The 15,377-nt window shown below is 68.4% G+C and overlaps 1 protein-coding gene across 1 annotated transcript; it reads left to right on the forward strand.

The window, feature by feature from the left end:
- The first annotated feature begins 1,069 nt into the window (after positions 1–1,069).
- GPR20 (G protein-coupled receptor 20) lies at positions 1,070–13,538 on the forward strand. Its single transcript, XM_072733807.1, has 2 exons — positions 1,070–1,143; positions 11,816–13,538. Exon 2 carries the CDS (start codon positions 11,842–11,844, stop codon positions 12,910–12,912), a length of 1,071 nt encoding a protein of 356 aa, XP_072589908.1. The 5' UTR covers positions 1,070–1,143; positions 11,816–11,841; the 3' UTR covers positions 12,913–13,538.
- Positions 13,539–15,377: the final 1,839 nt, after the last annotated feature.

Genomic DNA, 15,377 nt, shown 5'->3' on the forward strand with positions numbered 1-15,377 from the left:
CTCCGGGCCGCGCCCCTCCCCAGCTGGCTGTTGGCTGCCCCGATGGCCCCCCCAGACTGAGATCTCAGGGCCCGGGGCCTGGTCTTGGGCAGCAGCGTCTCTGTTCTCAGTGCCCAGCACGCACCAGCTCAGTCGGTGCCTGGGGGAGGGTGCTGGGTGCCCCCCCCCACCTGCATGAGTGAGGAGCAGCACGGGGATGGGAGACTGGACAGGGCACTCCGGGAGAGGGGACAGCCCAGAGCCGACCCTGAGCTCCCCCTGCCCCGCACGCGGCCCCCCTCCGACCCCGAAACCCCGACTGGCCCAGGCTGCCCACAGGCCGTCACCCTGTCCCTCCCGGCCACCACTCCCAGGTCAGGCCTGGCTACCGAGATTTTCGACCCGCTGCCCCATCCCGGGGGCCCTGGTCACCTCCAGGTCTTTCCCATGCACCCGACCCCACATGTCCCCACGGGGTGGTAGCGCTCGCAGGGGTCACAGCTGGTCCCGTAGGGGCCCCGGGCTGGTGCTGGCCCCACCAACACGCCCTGGCACGTGTGCGCCGCTGCGAAGCCACATCCGCCCCAGGGACACGCGGGAGGGGCACCCATGGGGCCAGATGCTAGGGTGTGGGCCCAGGTCCCGGGCGCACAGACACACCCGGGCTCGGAACACGCCAAACACAGAAAACCCAGAGAGCAGTTCACGAGCCCCCAGAGCCACGGTGGGCAGTCACCCTCCCCTGTCACACGGGAGCGCCCTGCGCTCTGGGGGGGGCCTGCATCCTCCCCCAGACCAGGCGCTAGGAGGACCCAGAGCCAGCCCCAGCTGAGCCCCCCCCAACCCGGGTGCTGCAGCTTTGGTTCCACGGCCCCGTGCCTCAGTTTCTTCCTCCGTCTGGGCGGGGGCGAGCTGCCCGCTGCTGCCCCTGGCTCCCTCCCCCGGGCCCTGGAAGCAGGCTCCTCCAGGGGGCCGGCCCGGGAAAGGAGCCCGCCCCGCCCCCACCCCGCCCCCACCCCTCCGCTTTGCCCAAAAGGAGCCCCGGCGCGGGCCTGACGTCAGGCCCCAGGAAGGCGGGTCGGCGGGGACCGAGTGGCCCACGGAGCTGCCCCAGGAGGTCGCCCGGCTCAGCCGCCTCTGCCTCCAGCCGCGGAGCAGGCGAAGGTGCGGTGAGTCCCCCGAGAGCCCGACGGTGCCCGAGCGTCCTCAGTCCCCAGCGGGGCAGGCAGCGCAGGGGCCGCGGGGGCCGAGGGGCCGAGGACCTGCCCCCGGACCTGGGGAGGGGGGAGGCCAGAGCCTGAGAGGGGCCTCGAGGTCGCACCCCGCAGGGAACCATTGTACAGATGGGAAAACCGAGACCCGAGGGCGCGGGCGGGGTGGCTGCTGGCGCTGGCCGGGCTGGGTGGAGAGAGGGGAGCGGGGGCTCCCGGGGGCTGTGGGGGCCTCCCTCCTGACCCCGGAGCCCCACCCGTGCTGCTCCCACGCCCCCTTCCCTGGATTTCATTCATCCGCGCGCTCATTCATTCAGCATCTCGCTGCTGGGCCGCGGGCGCCCAAAGCTGTGCCTCGGTTTTCACACCTGTCGAGGCACAGGGGGGCGGCGGAGGCCAGGCCCCGGGAGGCCGGTGCTGAGCAGCGTTGGGCCGGGCCGCTGGCCTCCAGGGCTGGGGCAGGGCAGGGGTGCGGCTCCGAGGGCTCGGGCTCCCCGCGGGGAACCTGAGGCCCCGGGCGGCTGGCCCCCCGCCCCCTGCCCCCCGCGTGAGCCCCGGAGCTGGCACTGCCCCTGCCTGGCTCGGGCCGCGGCAAGCGCCCTGGGAGAAGGGCTGCGGGAACAGGGTCCCGAGGGGGGCGGGCGGGTTGGGAACTGGCCTGTGGCCAGGGTGCCGGCGGGACAGACAAGGAGCAGCTGTGCAACCTCGGGCGCGCCGGGGCTGGAGGGCCGGAGGGGTGGTGGGGGAGCTCGCGGCCCTCCAGCGGCGGCTGGGCCTGCCCACTGGCCCCCGCGTGGCCACCCCCAGCCCGGGGTGCCCCCTCCCCTCCGACGGCTCCCCCGCCCTGTGGCCATGGGCAAGTCGCCGCCCCTCTCTGAGCCTTGGCAAAAACAGGGGTGGGGGGAGGGGGGGCTGCTGCCCCTGGAGCCCTGGTGTGTGTGGGAGGGGGCGTTCTCCGAGCACCTGCACGCGGCTCTCGGCCGTCCCGGGGCACCTGATGTGAGGGGGTCTCCACACGCCCGCTTCGCGGAAGACGGAACCAAGGCCCAAAGGGGGCATCGGGTCATGCAGCCAGCCCAGGCCCTGTCCTCCTGGGACCGCCAGCCCCGCAGGGGAAGACACGACACAGGAAAGGGAATGACCGCCAGCCGCCAGGTGGTGGGAGGGCAGCGGAAAGACAAAGCGAGGCGGACAGAGAAGGTGGCCGGCGGGCTGGGCCATCTGGGAGGGCTTCCCTACGGAGGTGCCCTGGGGTACGAGGACGCCCCGGCGGAGCCCACCAGCCCCGCCCCGCCCCACCCCCACCCCGCCAGGGCACTGCCCCGCAGCGAGCAGAGCCCAGGCTGACCCTCGGGCCTCTCGAGGGTCCCGGCTCCTCCACTGCCCGGAACCCCTGCTCCCAGGTCCTCTGGGGTCCCTCCTGCGCCCGCCGCTCCCCAGCCACTTTCTTACCCACACCCCCAACCTCCTCCCCAGCCCGAGCTCCGTGGAGCGAGCCCTGCCTGGGATCCTCTGTGCCCTCTGCACCTGCTCCACTGGGGCTTCAAGGTCAGGTGTGACCCCCCCTCCGAAGCTCAGGGTCCTACCCGCGAGTTGGACCCCAATGCAGGGCTGTGGGGCCTGGGGCGAGCTGCTGCCCCCCCCCCGACCCGGGGCTCCGATCCCCCATCTGCACAGGGGGCTGCAGTCAGCCTTCGGTGGCCTGGGGTAGGCAGGAGGCTCCACGGGGCACAGCTCAAATCGCAGCCTCTCCACCCCCACCCCACCCCCGAGTGACCCGGACACACGGACACACACCGCCTACCATCCTGGACCCCAGCAGGGGCATCTTGGGAGGAGTCAGCGGGAGCCTAGGAGGAACTAGTGGTCTGGGGGGAGCCCTGAACTGTGGGATCACAGCCCTCCCTCGCTGGAGGGGAGTGCAGGGGCTGAGGGAGGACCCTGTGAGCTGGGGACCAGGGGCCTGCAGCAGGTGACACGGGCAGAGACACTTGCCGGGCAGAGGGAACAGCAGGTGCAAGGGCCACGAGTGTCCGCCTGAGGATCTGCCCCCAGGGAAGCGGGGTGGTTCGCGCCGCTGTGGGCGCCCCAGGGTTGTGAGCACCGGCGGGACCTCCACGCGCAGCCCGGCCTGGAGCCGCCCCTCCCAGAGAGACCAGGCAGATGGTGGCCTGTGAGCAGGGCCAGGCCCGATGGCGACCAGGTGCCCTTCTCGACAGCGCTCCACCCGCCCCCTCCAGTGGAGGAGGCGCCCGGAGCCCGGTGGAGGGAGCCAGGCCCGGATGGGAACCTAGATTCCGGCTACCGCCACCTGGGACCTGCTAGGGGACCCAGGGCCAGGCTGGCCCCTGTCGGGGACCTCAGTGGGGACCCAGCAGTCCCTGAATGGAATAAGCAGAGAGGCTCAGACGAGCCAAAAACAGCAGGCGATGTTCTAAAGCAGATGCCGTGAAACCAAGAATAATCATAAAAATAAACAGGCAGATGGTTCCCCCAATAATGGCTATTTTGGCCTCGGGAGGCTATGAGGGTCACCCCCCCAGCAGCATGGGCATGCACAGGTACGTACGCCCCGGCAGTGCCCTGGTGCACAAGCCCCAGGTCCACAGATGCCAGCCGCCGACCCTGGTCCCTCTCCTGCCTGTGCCCAAAGCAGTGGACCTGGCCCAGCTCCGCCAACTTTATGCTGTGCGACCCAGGGCATGTTGCTCACCTCTTGGGGCCTCTGCTCCCTCATCTGTAAGCTGCTGAGTGGCTTTCAGGCATCCTGAAGGTGCCCAGGCCACCACGGATGCTCTTGGCACCTCGGTCAGGGACAGACTGGGCCTGCCCTCCATGCCTGCCCCTCTCCCCCCGACCCCGCACAGACCAAGCTCCGGGCTGCCACCTGCCCCCGTGCCCTACATGGCCCCGGGCTGCAGGGTTGCTGTCCCCAGGGGTCGAGGGCAGCCTGAGGAGGAGCCAAGATGGCAGGACACGCCCACCTTGGCCAAGGAGGGGACCCCCTGGGGTCCGCGGGCAGGTCACTGCTCCTGACCTTGCATGCCTGTGGGGCACGGGGCACAGACCAGCGAGCTGAGAGCCGAAGCAGGGGAGTGCAGCCCCCGCCGCTTGGTGCGGCCACCAGGCTGGGTGGGGAGGACAGAGGCAAAGGACTCCCTGCTCTGGAAGATTCCCAGGGTACGAGAGCGAGCGCCACAGAGGCTCGAGAAGCCAGGCTCTGAGCGCCCTGGATGACCCTTCAGGTGGGGACCCAGGTGCCTCGGCGCTAGACAGAGATGACACCCAGCATCTCCGGTGAGGAAACCGCTCCACAACTCTAGCTAAGCCCTGTTTGACCAGCACTGGGGGCGGGGTGACAGGGACGGGCTGGACCCACCAGGGTAACTGGGTGGGCTCCCTGGAGGAGGGGACAGCCCTTCCTGGCTGGGAGGACCGGTGGAAGCCGGTTCCAGGTTGGCGCCCAGAACACCGGGTGGGTTGCGAGGGCCCAGGCCAGGGGTGGGATGGGCGGGCGCTGCCGGCCCAGGTGAGAGGCGGCCTCGCCCTGCGGGCCTTGGCAGGGCTCGGTGCCGTTCCCTCAGCCCCGAAAGAGATGGATGAGGCTCTGTGCTGGGCTGTCGGGTGCTGGAGGCGCAGATGGGAGCGCAGCCCACACTCCCCCCGCAGCCCTACCCCTGCCCTGCAGCCCCACCCCTCCCTCCAGAGGAGCCCCACCCTCCGCCCTCCCCTCCAGGAGGGTTTCCCGTGGAGGGCTGGCCCAGAGTCCCAAAGATGGGAGGGCAGGGAAGCCTTCCAGGTGGAGGAGTAGCTTGGGCAAAAGCAAGAGGTCAGAGGGTACACAGAGGGCCATCAGACTGTTGGGGTGCTGGAGGACTGGAGAGGGGGCCCCCCACCGCCGGGGCCTCAAGTCCCTCCTGGGAAGGACCCGGACCACGCGGGCTTCTCCTGGAGCATCTCAGCCAAGCTCTAGGAGGCCTGTGATACCCGGCTGGGCGGGGAGGGGCCTCCCCACCTGCGGGGGTCAGGGGGGTTGGGGTCAGAAGGAAACACTACCCTCACCACGCTCCCCCTCCCGCCCCCCTCCCCTCCACCTCTGGCCACACCTGCACCAGGTGCTCTGGGGCAGAGCCCTCCTCCAAGGCTGGCTGGGGCAGGAAGTGGCGCAGGAAGGAGGCCTACGAGGTCACCCCTGCCCAGGAGCCTGCCGCCCTTGGGCCGGATCCGGTGTTCAAGGCCCTGTGAGGGTGGCTCCTGGCCTCAGCCTCCCAGGCTGCTCACCCAGGCTTCCACACCTGCGAGTCCGCTGTCTCCTCCAGGAAGCCTTCCCTGATCCCACGGCCCTGTGGCTCCCAGCCACCATGCCAGCTGGCGGCCCATCTGCTCCACCCAACACACCCTGCAGGTGTCAGGGGAACCCTGGGGCGATGGGGGGGTGGTCAGGCCTGGCTCTAAATCGGACCCTGTTCCCCGCCCAAGGCATCAAGTTCTCACCTGGAAAATGGAAGGCCTGGCATAGGGGAGGGAACCCCGGGGGCCCCCACGGAAACACCCCAAGGGCTCTCTGCGTGAGAAAGGTTGCCTTCAGGGTCACCCGCGGGGTGGCAAGCCCCGAGGCCCAGCTGGGTGACCCCAGCTTATTTGCTGAACCCCCCGTCTCTGTGTCCTGTGTCCTAATGTGCTCAGTCCCTGTCCCGATAATAGCAGGAAGCCAGATGTCCTTTCCACTTGCTCCCCTCTGGCTCCCGGGGGCAGGCGGCAAGAGCCACCAGGTGGGGCCAAGCAGAGGGGCCGGGGGCCCTGGGCTGCTCTCGCGGGGAGCCAGTCCGCGCTGCAATAGAGGAAGGCTTTGTCTTCCGAGCAGCTGAACAGGCAGCAGGCTAACCGGGTGCGAGCTCCCTGTTCTCGGAGGAGAGCAAGCTAAGCTCTCAGGAATCCGCCGCTCATCCCCTCGAGGGGTCTGAATGTCTCTGCAATCCTCTCCTCTGCAGAAATTCACGGACGGGCAGGGAAACCAGGCAAGTGGCCAGGCAATGACAGAGCCACGGTGCTCCAAGGGCCCAAAAGAGGCCACAAATGTACTTGGGGCAACCAGGGAGGGCTCCCTGAAGGAAGGGGCATCTGAACAGAAGAGATCTTGTGTGGATCAGAGTGTACTGGTAGGATTATTTCAGCCACAAGCGATGGAAACTCAGCTCAGAGTAATGTAGGCCGAAGAGGGGGAGAATAGTTTCATTTAACCAACAAGCCCCAGGACGCTAGCTTCAGGGAGGGCTGGATCCAGGCACCAGAGCCACCTCCTCAGGACTTGGTCTCTGCCCTTGGTCCTGGCGGCCATCAGCACCTTGAGTCTCACCTCCGACTGGTGGGCCACCCCAGGGAGGAGAGAGCTGTGGGTGAAAGTCCCCGGGGGACGGGCAGCTCATCCCTGGGGCTCAGCGCTGCAGGGGCCCAAGAACAAGGCTAAGGATGGAGCAGGACCAAGCCATGGAAGGGCTTTAGCCCACAAACGGGGAAGGGAGGCTGAGCCATCCTGCCCAGGGGTGTGCAAGGGCCTCCTCCCACCCCAGGGCGCCCTGGGCCTGGGCCTTGCCCCGGCCCCCAGGAGGCCCCCATCCCTCCTCTGCCCTGCTCCCTGGAGGAGCTGTCTGGAGCACTCCTGAGACAGGCAGGGCCCCCAGCTGGCACGGACGTGTCCAAGCCCTGGAGCACTTCAGAGCTACAGGTGCCCACTGTGTGGATGGCAAGACAGGTGTGCAGGGGGGGGGACCTGGGATGGTCCTCCCACTGAGACCCCCCCACTTCCACGAGACAGGCAGGAGCGGGAAGAGGGGAGGAAGGAAAGAGGCAGGGAGGGAGAGGCCCCTGCAGAGCTGGAGCCCCGGGTCTCCACCCCCTCCCACCAGGACCGGGACTCACACCTGGGGGCCCAATGACGGGCAGAGAGCCCCTGCCACCGAAGGGGCCCCCTCTTCCTAGCGCTCACCTGTGTCCGCACGTGGCCCTGCCCCCACCCACCAGGACCCCTCCGGGCCCTGCCCCGCTGCCTCCTGACTCCCCGCCTGGGCCCACTTACAGGTGAGGGCACTGGGGTCTGTTCTAAGAAGAACCAGGTTTAGGACGGGTGACGGCCCCCGCGCCCACCCTGCCGAGTCCTTCCCGAATGACCCCGAGCCCCGGAGAGCAGGCTGCCTCCCTCTGTTCTGCCCGGAGAAGCACCTGACTGCGCCAGCGGAGCCGGAGGGGCAGTGGGCAGGCCAGGGGCTGCGAGCCCAGGACGGTTGCCCTACAAGTTTCTAGGCCCCGGGCCGGCACCGTGCCAAGCACTACGAGGACGTGGCCTCTGCCCGCGGGGCTCCAGCCAGCTGGCCCCGGCTCTGAGGTCTGCTCCACCTCAGCCAGGCCCAGGACACCTGCCAGGAAGGGGGAGGGGACAGGGCTGTGCCACCGCCGTCAGACTGTCTCCCAGGACAGCCGCGCCTCCCCCCTCAGGCAGCGGAAGGCACTAGTGACCCCACTTAGCGGATGAAGGGAGCCAGGCTCGCGGGCAGGGCCGAGGACAGCCGGAGGTCGCTGGGCCCGGGCGTGCCTCGCCCCACTGGAACCCGGGCCCCTGGGCCTCTGCTCGCTCACCGCCCGGGCCCCTCCAGGGCCAGGTCTGTGCCTCTGCCCTCCGCCTGGGCGGGCGGGCCCAGGGCCAGGCTGTCCCCACAGAGGAGCAGAACCTTCTCTCCTTTCCCCTCATTCCAGGCTATATTTAGAGGCCAAGCAGAGAGCGAGGCACGTGGGGAGTGGGTGCCGTGGGCCTGCCGCCGGAGGGGGCCGCCAGCCTGGGTGCCCCCGTCCTCCCTGAAGACCGGGGGCTGGCTGTGGGCTCCCCCAGGCAGACCCAGGTTCGAGTCCTGGCCTGTCCCTCCCGGAGCTTCGGTTGCCCTGAGAGTGAGCACAGGAGGCGCAGAGGCCAGGACGGTTACCCGGTTACCCGGCACGGTGCATCCGCTCAGAATCAGCGGGAGGAAGCTCTGCTCAGAGAGGCTCATCCGCAACCCCAGAGTGGCGGGTGGTGCGCGGAACCAACCTCTGCTGGCCACGGCTACTGTGCAAACGCTCCCACGACACGACGGCTCTGGCCACCGCCCGCTGGGACACCCCCCACTGCCCTGACTCCCATCTTCCTGGGGGAGCATGCACAGGCCCTGGCCGGCAGGCAGGGTGGGGGCCCTGTGTGGGCACCGTGGGAGAGCGGGCAGGGGGAGGCGAGGGGGAGCCGTCACCCTTCCTAAACCTGGTTCTTCTTAGAACAGACCCCAGTGCCCTCACCTGTAAGTGGGCCAGGCCTGGGTGGCAGGAGCACAGGGGTGCTGGCCATGTGTCAGGTGGAGCAGGACGCTTGGCTGAGGGTCACATCCTTGACCAGAACAGATTCGGGGGTTGGCAGGGGAAGCCACCTCAGTGAGGTGTCAAGGAGTCGTGGGGAGGCCAACGGGGACACTGAAGCCCAGAGAGTGTAAGTCCTTCCTGAGGCCGTGTGGGGAAGGGGGAGAGGGGGCTGCTCAGCCCAGAAGCTCCCAGCCCAGCTCCTCCCTGCCCCAGAGAGGGGTGGGCCGGTGCTGTGGGGCAGGATCAGGAGACCATCAGCGGGCCACTGCCCGGGGGACCCGCCTCCACAGACCAAACACGGGGTCAAGAGTCCTACAGTTGAGCTCCTCATTGTTCAAAGCAGAGTGAACAGATGCTCTGGAGAGGGGTCGTTACATAAGATGGTACATAGAGGTGAGGCGGGGGGTGGGCTGTGCTGGGGGCGGGGGGTCTAACAGAGGCAGAGACAGAGACAGCCAGACTCAGAGAGAGAACAAGAGACGAGATGGTGCATGTAGAAAGTCAGGGATGAGGGCAGCCCCGGTGGTGCAGCCCAGGGCGTGATCCTGGAGACCCCGGATCAAGTCCCATGTCAGGCTCTCTGCATGGAGCCTGCTTCTCCCTCTGCCTGTGTCTCTGCCTCTCTCTCTCTCTCTCTCTCTCTCTGTGTCTCTATGAATAAATAAATAAATAAATAAATAAATAAATAAATAAATAATCTTTAAAGAAAGAAAGAAAGAAAGAAAGAAAGAAAGAAAGAAAGAAAGTAAGTCAGGGATGAGGGCTCAGTGTATGACCAGGATCAGGGCTCAGAGTGTGACCAGGGTCAGGGCTCAGAGTGTGACCAGGATCAGGGGTCAGGGTGTGACCAGGGTCAAGGCTCAGTATGTGACCAGGGTCAGGGGTCAGTTTGTGACCAGGGTCAGGGCTCAGTAAGTGACAGGATCAGGGTTTGGTATGTGCCCAAGAACAGAGCTCAGAGTCCGATCTGGATCAGGGCTCAGTGTACAGCAGGATCAATGTTCCTCATATTACTGGGATCAGGGCTCAGCTTTGTTTGGGATCAGGGTTCAGACTGCGCAGACACGTCCATCTCTCCTCACCTGTCAGGCCCCGGGGTGTCCTGAGCACCCTGCCCACCCACCCCCACTGCCCGGGCCGAGCACCCTGGCAGCCCTGGCCTGGACCCTCGGGCCCCTTGAGCCGGCCGCTGGCCAGCGTGTGAGGCAGGCCCGGGGGAGTTTCCTGGAAGGGCAGGATCCCCGGGGCCAGCGTCATCCTGGGACTGTCTCCCAGAGGAAACGTTCTGTAATGTTTATTATTTGTCTCTCCCTGTGACACTGAGTCGAACCTACTGCAGACACATTGGAAAACCAAAAAGCATGTGGAAGGGAATCCAGGACGCTGCTCGCCGTGCGTCCCTGGAGCCAGCGCCCAGCGCTCCTCCAGGCTTTGCCAAGGCTCATTTATTTTCTCGCGGTAGAGAGACAGGCTGGGAGGCATCCGTCGCCTCCGCGGGGGCAATCCTGGGCCCCCCACGGCCCGAGCCTCCAGGTTCCCAGCCTGGTGGCCTCCCAGCTCCTGCTCAGCCCCCGGAAGATCTCTCCCTGCCCGGACGCCCCTCGGGCCTCCCCGTCTGCCCGAGGCCAGCGGCCCCGCGTGTTCGGGTCCACACACAGCCCGGCCCAGAAGGACGGGGCGGGGGGCTGAGCCCAGGGCCCCCGGGGGGCGGGTGTGGCCCGGGCCCTGGGCAGCTGGGGGCCCAGAGGCAGAGCCGATGGCCTCAGCAGGTGCTGACTTCTCTGAGCCCAAGGGCAGAGGCGCCGTCTGACCCCCCAGCCCGGGCCTCCTCCAGGCCAGGCGGGGGCCCGAACCTCAGGCAGCAAGGACTCCTCCGCTGCGCCTCCCCCCAGGCTGCCCACTTGGTGCCCCCCTCACCCCCAGGAGAACTCAGGGTCCCCAGTCCCGGGGCGGAGCTGCCACAGTGAGCCTGCTCCCCGAGGCCTGTGGGCAGCTGGGGGGGCCGTGGGCAGTGTCCGGCCTGCTCACAGCGACGGCCCACGGCCACGGGCCACGGGGCTGGGGTGGGGGGTCTTCCTTTCCCCTGGCAGGTGGGGGGAGGGCACACTGTGGCCAGGATGCCCCGCTAGGCACCCTTCCTCCCTGCTTCTCAGCTCCTTTCTCCTGAAAAAGTCAGAAATGTCCTTATTTGGAGCATCAGCCCGGCCAGGGTGGGGGCGGGGGGCCTGTTAACCCTTCACGTATAAATAGAGATAAATCTCGGCAAGTTAAACACGCGGCGGCGGCGCAGGAACATAAACAGGGGGGCGGGCCTTGCGCCCCGGGGAGCGCAGCGTTTATTTAACTCACACCCGCCCCACTGCAGGGCAGGGGCTCCGGGCTCCTCCGGCTTGGACTCCCAGTGGGCAGGGGGTGGGGGGGCGGGCGCTTGGACCCCCGGGCGGGCACCACCAGCCTCAGAGGAGGCGAGGACAGATGGCTGGCCTGGAGGACAGGGTCTGACGCGTGGGGGTAGGGGCGGCCAGGCAGGGCCATCACGACCCAGTTGATCCCTCAGCAGCTCACACTGGGGTTTCTCTGGCGCTGCTGGGCTCGGCTGATCCTCCTGGCGGCTCCCAACCCCAGCCATACAGGTTAGGACGGAGCCCAGAGAGGTTAAGCGACTTGCCCGAGGCTGCACAGCAAGTACGGGAGGAACCAGGACTGGAGCCTGGGTCCAAACCCCGAACAGGTGGAGTCTCCGAACAGACAACGTGTCTCTGCAGCTTACCTGCGCCACCCCCCTCGTCCTCCCCGGCAGTCCTGGGCCGGGGCTGCACAGCAAGGGCCTTTTCCCTTTTTTAAAGATTTTATCTATTTATTCATGAGAGACAGAGAGAGGCAGAGACACAGGCAGAGGGAGAAGCAGGCTCCCCGCGGGGGGACCAATGCGGGACTCGATCCCGGGACCCCGGGGTCACGCCCTGAGCCAAGGCCCCCCCAGGCGTCCCCGGCGCAGGGCTTTACTTCCTGCTACACTGAGGAGCGAGGAGCACGGCTCAGGACACTCACATTCTGCTGAAGCTCCACCCCGGCAAGTGCAAGGGGGGGGGGGTCCCACGGAGGGCAGAGGGCAGAGGGCAGAGGGCAGGCATTTTAGGGCCCCAGGGGGGCAAAGGCCCAACGATGGGAATGCTGGGGACTCGGTGAGCAGGTAAGCAGGCCCAGCTCCGACACCCGGGGGTGACCGGTCTCCTTCCTTCCAGGCCCACGCCGCGTGCCGGCCGCCGTCATGTCCTCTGCGTCTCCCGTGGGGTCCTGGGCCCCGGCGGCCCCCAACGCCACGGCGGCGGCCAACAGCAGCGAACCGGAGAATCCCCTGTTCCAGCAGTTCGCCCGGCTGGACGAGGAGCTGCACGCGGCCTTCCCGGGGCTGTGGCTGGCGCTGATGGCCGTGCACGGCGTCATCTTCCTGGCGGGGCTGGTGCTCAACGGGCTGGCGCTGTACGTCTTCTGCTGCCGCACCCAGGCCAAGACGCCGTCGGTCATCTACACCATCAACCTGGTGGTGACCGACCTGCTGGTGGGGCTGTCCCTGCCCACGCGCTTCGCCGTCTTCTACGGCACGCGCGGCTGCCTGCGATGCGCCTTCCCGCACGTCTTCGGCTACTTCCTCAACATGCACTGCTCCGTCCTCTTCCTCACCTGCATCTGCGTGGACCGCTACCTGGCCATCGTGCAGCCCGACGGATCCCGCCGCTGGCGCCAGCCCGCCTGCGCCAGGGCCACGTGCGCCTTCGTGTGGCTGGCGGCGGGGGCCGTGACCCTGTCGGTGCTGGGCGTGGCGGCGGGTGGCGGGCCTTGCTGCCGCGTCCTCGCGCTCACCGTCCTGGAGTTCCTGCTGCCGCTGCTGGTCATCAGCGTGTTCACGGGCCGCATCGTGTGCGCCCTGTCGCGGCCGGGCCTGCTGCGCCAGGGCCGCCAGCGCCGCGTGCGGGCCATGCAGCTGCTGCTCACCGTGCTCGTCATCTTCCTCGTCTGCTTCACGCCCTTCCATGCCCGCCAGGTGGCCGTGGCGCTGTGGCCGGATGTGCCGCACCACGCCAGCCTCGTGGCCTACCACGTGGCCGTGACCCTCAGCAGCCTCAACAGCTGCATGGACCCCATCGTCTACTGCTTTGTCACCAGCGGCTTCCAGGCCACCGTCCGCGGCCTCTTCCGTCGGCACGGAGCCGGGTACGAGCCCAATAGCAGCAACATGGTCAGCATGCACAAGAGCTCCCGGGGCTCGGGCCACAACCACATCCTCGGCGCCGGCCCCAGCGCCTTCACGCAGGACCTGGCCGACGGGCCTGGCGCTTAGTGGGCCGGTCACCGCAAGGGGACCAGAGGCCAGGGCTGGCCAGGCCAGGGCAAGGGCAGCGGAGACATCAGCTCTGCCCAGGAGGGCGGGCGGGCCGGGTTCCCCCAGATGGATGGGTGACGGCCCCCCGGGGCACCGCAGGGAGGGTCCGAGGCCACACGGCGCCGCGTGAGCAGCAGCGTTTGCCGCGGGCTTCTCGTGGATGTGGCCGTCTGATGCGGATGCCGACCATCCCGGGGGCACGGTCCATGTCCAGCCAAAACTCAGAGGGACGGCGGGGATGCTGCTTCTCCCCGGCCCCTCCTCACCCTGCAAGGGATTCCCCAGAAACAGGGACAGAGGTCTTTTTAGGCCCTAGGGGATCCCACAGAGGCTCCCACCCCCTCCCCCACCCCCCAGCCCCCCACCCCCCGGGGCCCAGAGAGAGCCAGGAACGTGGGGATCACACATGTCACTTGAGCAGACAGACGGGGGCGGGGGCTCCGCGCCTCCGGAAGACAGGGCTTGGGGCCCCGTGATTACACAGTGAGACGAGGGTGCATGGCTGGTGCCGGACCCGCGGCACCTCCCGCAAGGGGAGGCTGTGCTCTGACCATCCGGTGCGGGAGGGGTCGAGCAGCAGGTGCAGGTGCCGCCGCGGGGGGCGCGGGGGGGGGGGGAGCCGCGTAGGATCGAAACCCCCCTGGAGGCAGCTCCGACCTTCCCGGAAGTCCCCACCCCAGGAATGCCCAGGGGCGGCGGGGCTCACGGCCCCATACTGTGGATGAGACAACGAAGGACAAGGACCTTGGGCAACGAAGCCAGGCCCAGCAGTGACCCGCAGACAGAGCCCCTCCTCATCCTCCGGGCCAGAGCGCTCTGACCCTGCTCTTGCCTGGCTCGTTCCGCTCCTGCCCTTCCCGGGGTGGGGGGGGTCGGTTCTGACTTGGGTCTCTGATGGCCTCCTCTGAGCTGGACTCCGGGATGGCCTCCACATGCCTTCTGCTGAGAGCCAAGCTCCCTGAGCCCTTTGTAGACGGCCGTAGGGGCAGGGGCAGGCTGGGGGAGAGGGGCCCGAGGCTTCCAGGCAGCAGGCCCCACCCTGGCCCCGGGCCACCGTCCCTGAACAGGGTGCGATGGATTCCGGCCTCACCCCGGCAGAGAAGTGTCCTGCAAGCCACGCTCAGTGGCTCCAGACTGAGTGCCCCGTCCTCCACGCTCGGGGCCCTGGAGGGAGGCCCTCCCGGGAGGCAGGGAGCCCGTGCCCACGCTCCAGATGAGGAAACTGAGCCTGGGCAAGGAACGTCCCAGCCAGGGTCACAGCGAGCACCGGGCACTGCGGGGCCAGCGCTGTCTCTGCCACCAGCCCCACCCGGAGCCCCGCGTCAGCGGCTCCTCCGACCTCAGGACACGTCGGCCCAAGGCCTCCCTGCTGGAGACCGAGGGGGTCCACGGCTCGCTCACAGGGTGCAGGCGCTGCCGGGCCCCCACCGGGCTGCCCCCTGGGCCTGGAGGCCTGGCGCTCAGCATCGCCAGCATCCACGTCCCGGGCCCCGACCCCGGCCAGGCTCCGTGCCGCAGCCTCTCCCCGACCTCGCTCAGCGCAGGCCTGGGGCTCACCGGGGACCCAGAGCTGCCCAAGGTGGAGGGGGCACCTGGGAGCTGCCTGGGTGCCAGGAAGCGCGAGGCAACAGGGATGCCGAGCTGAGGGCCAGCGGGCGCTAGGGGTGGGTTTTGGGGCCGGGAAGCTCCCACAGAGCCCCACCTGCTGTCCTGGCCCCGCATCTGGCCGCTGGGGGTCACTCGGCGCAGGAGGGAGGCCTCTCGTCCTCCACGGTCAGCCGCCCCTGGTTCTCACGCTCATCCACGCTCAGGAGTGAGTGTGTGACCCCCACCGCTGCTGTGTTTGGCGGTGGAGGGGTTGCGATTTTTCTGGAACAGCCCCTTCCTCTGGAGGAGGGGTCTCTGTGGTAGATGAGCCAGTGCAGATCTGGGTCCAGGACCGGGCTCTGTCCCTCCCTGCTTCCCGGCTGTCGCCTCCATAAGCCCCAGCAGTAGGAGGGAAGAGCCGCGGGCAGCGCTGGGGTCCACGCCCAGGGGCACCCGAGGCCCTGAGCCGGAAATCCCAACATCCAAGCTGGGCGTCTCAGGGCTCCCCGGGCGCAGGGGGAGGCTCCCACCACCCGAGCTGGAGCCCGAGCCCACCTGTCCCCTGAGCTGGGCGGGAACTGGGGGCAGACCTCGCTCCTCTGAGATCGCAGGGTCACGGCCCCCCCACAGAGCTCCCTCCAGGCGGCCTCAGCTGCTCCCTCCTCTCCTCGGCGTCGCAGCTGGAGGTTAGGGGGCCGGGGGGGACACCCCACAGCCCCCTCGGAGGCCTGCTCCCACCTCCTGAGGTCTGGCTCCCTCCTACCCTGGCCTCGTGGGTACTGCAGGGCTCCCCGAGGCCGACCTGGCCTGGCCTTGCTCCCGTTGGGGCCAGGGCG

The sequence above is a fragment of the Vulpes vulpes genome, chromosome 13 (assembly GCF_048418805.1).
Source record: "Vulpes vulpes isolate BD-2025 chromosome 13, VulVul3, whole genome shotgun sequence".
In the NCBI taxonomy this organism is placed as follows: Eukaryota; Metazoa; Chordata; class Mammalia; order Carnivora; family Canidae; genus Vulpes; species Vulpes vulpes.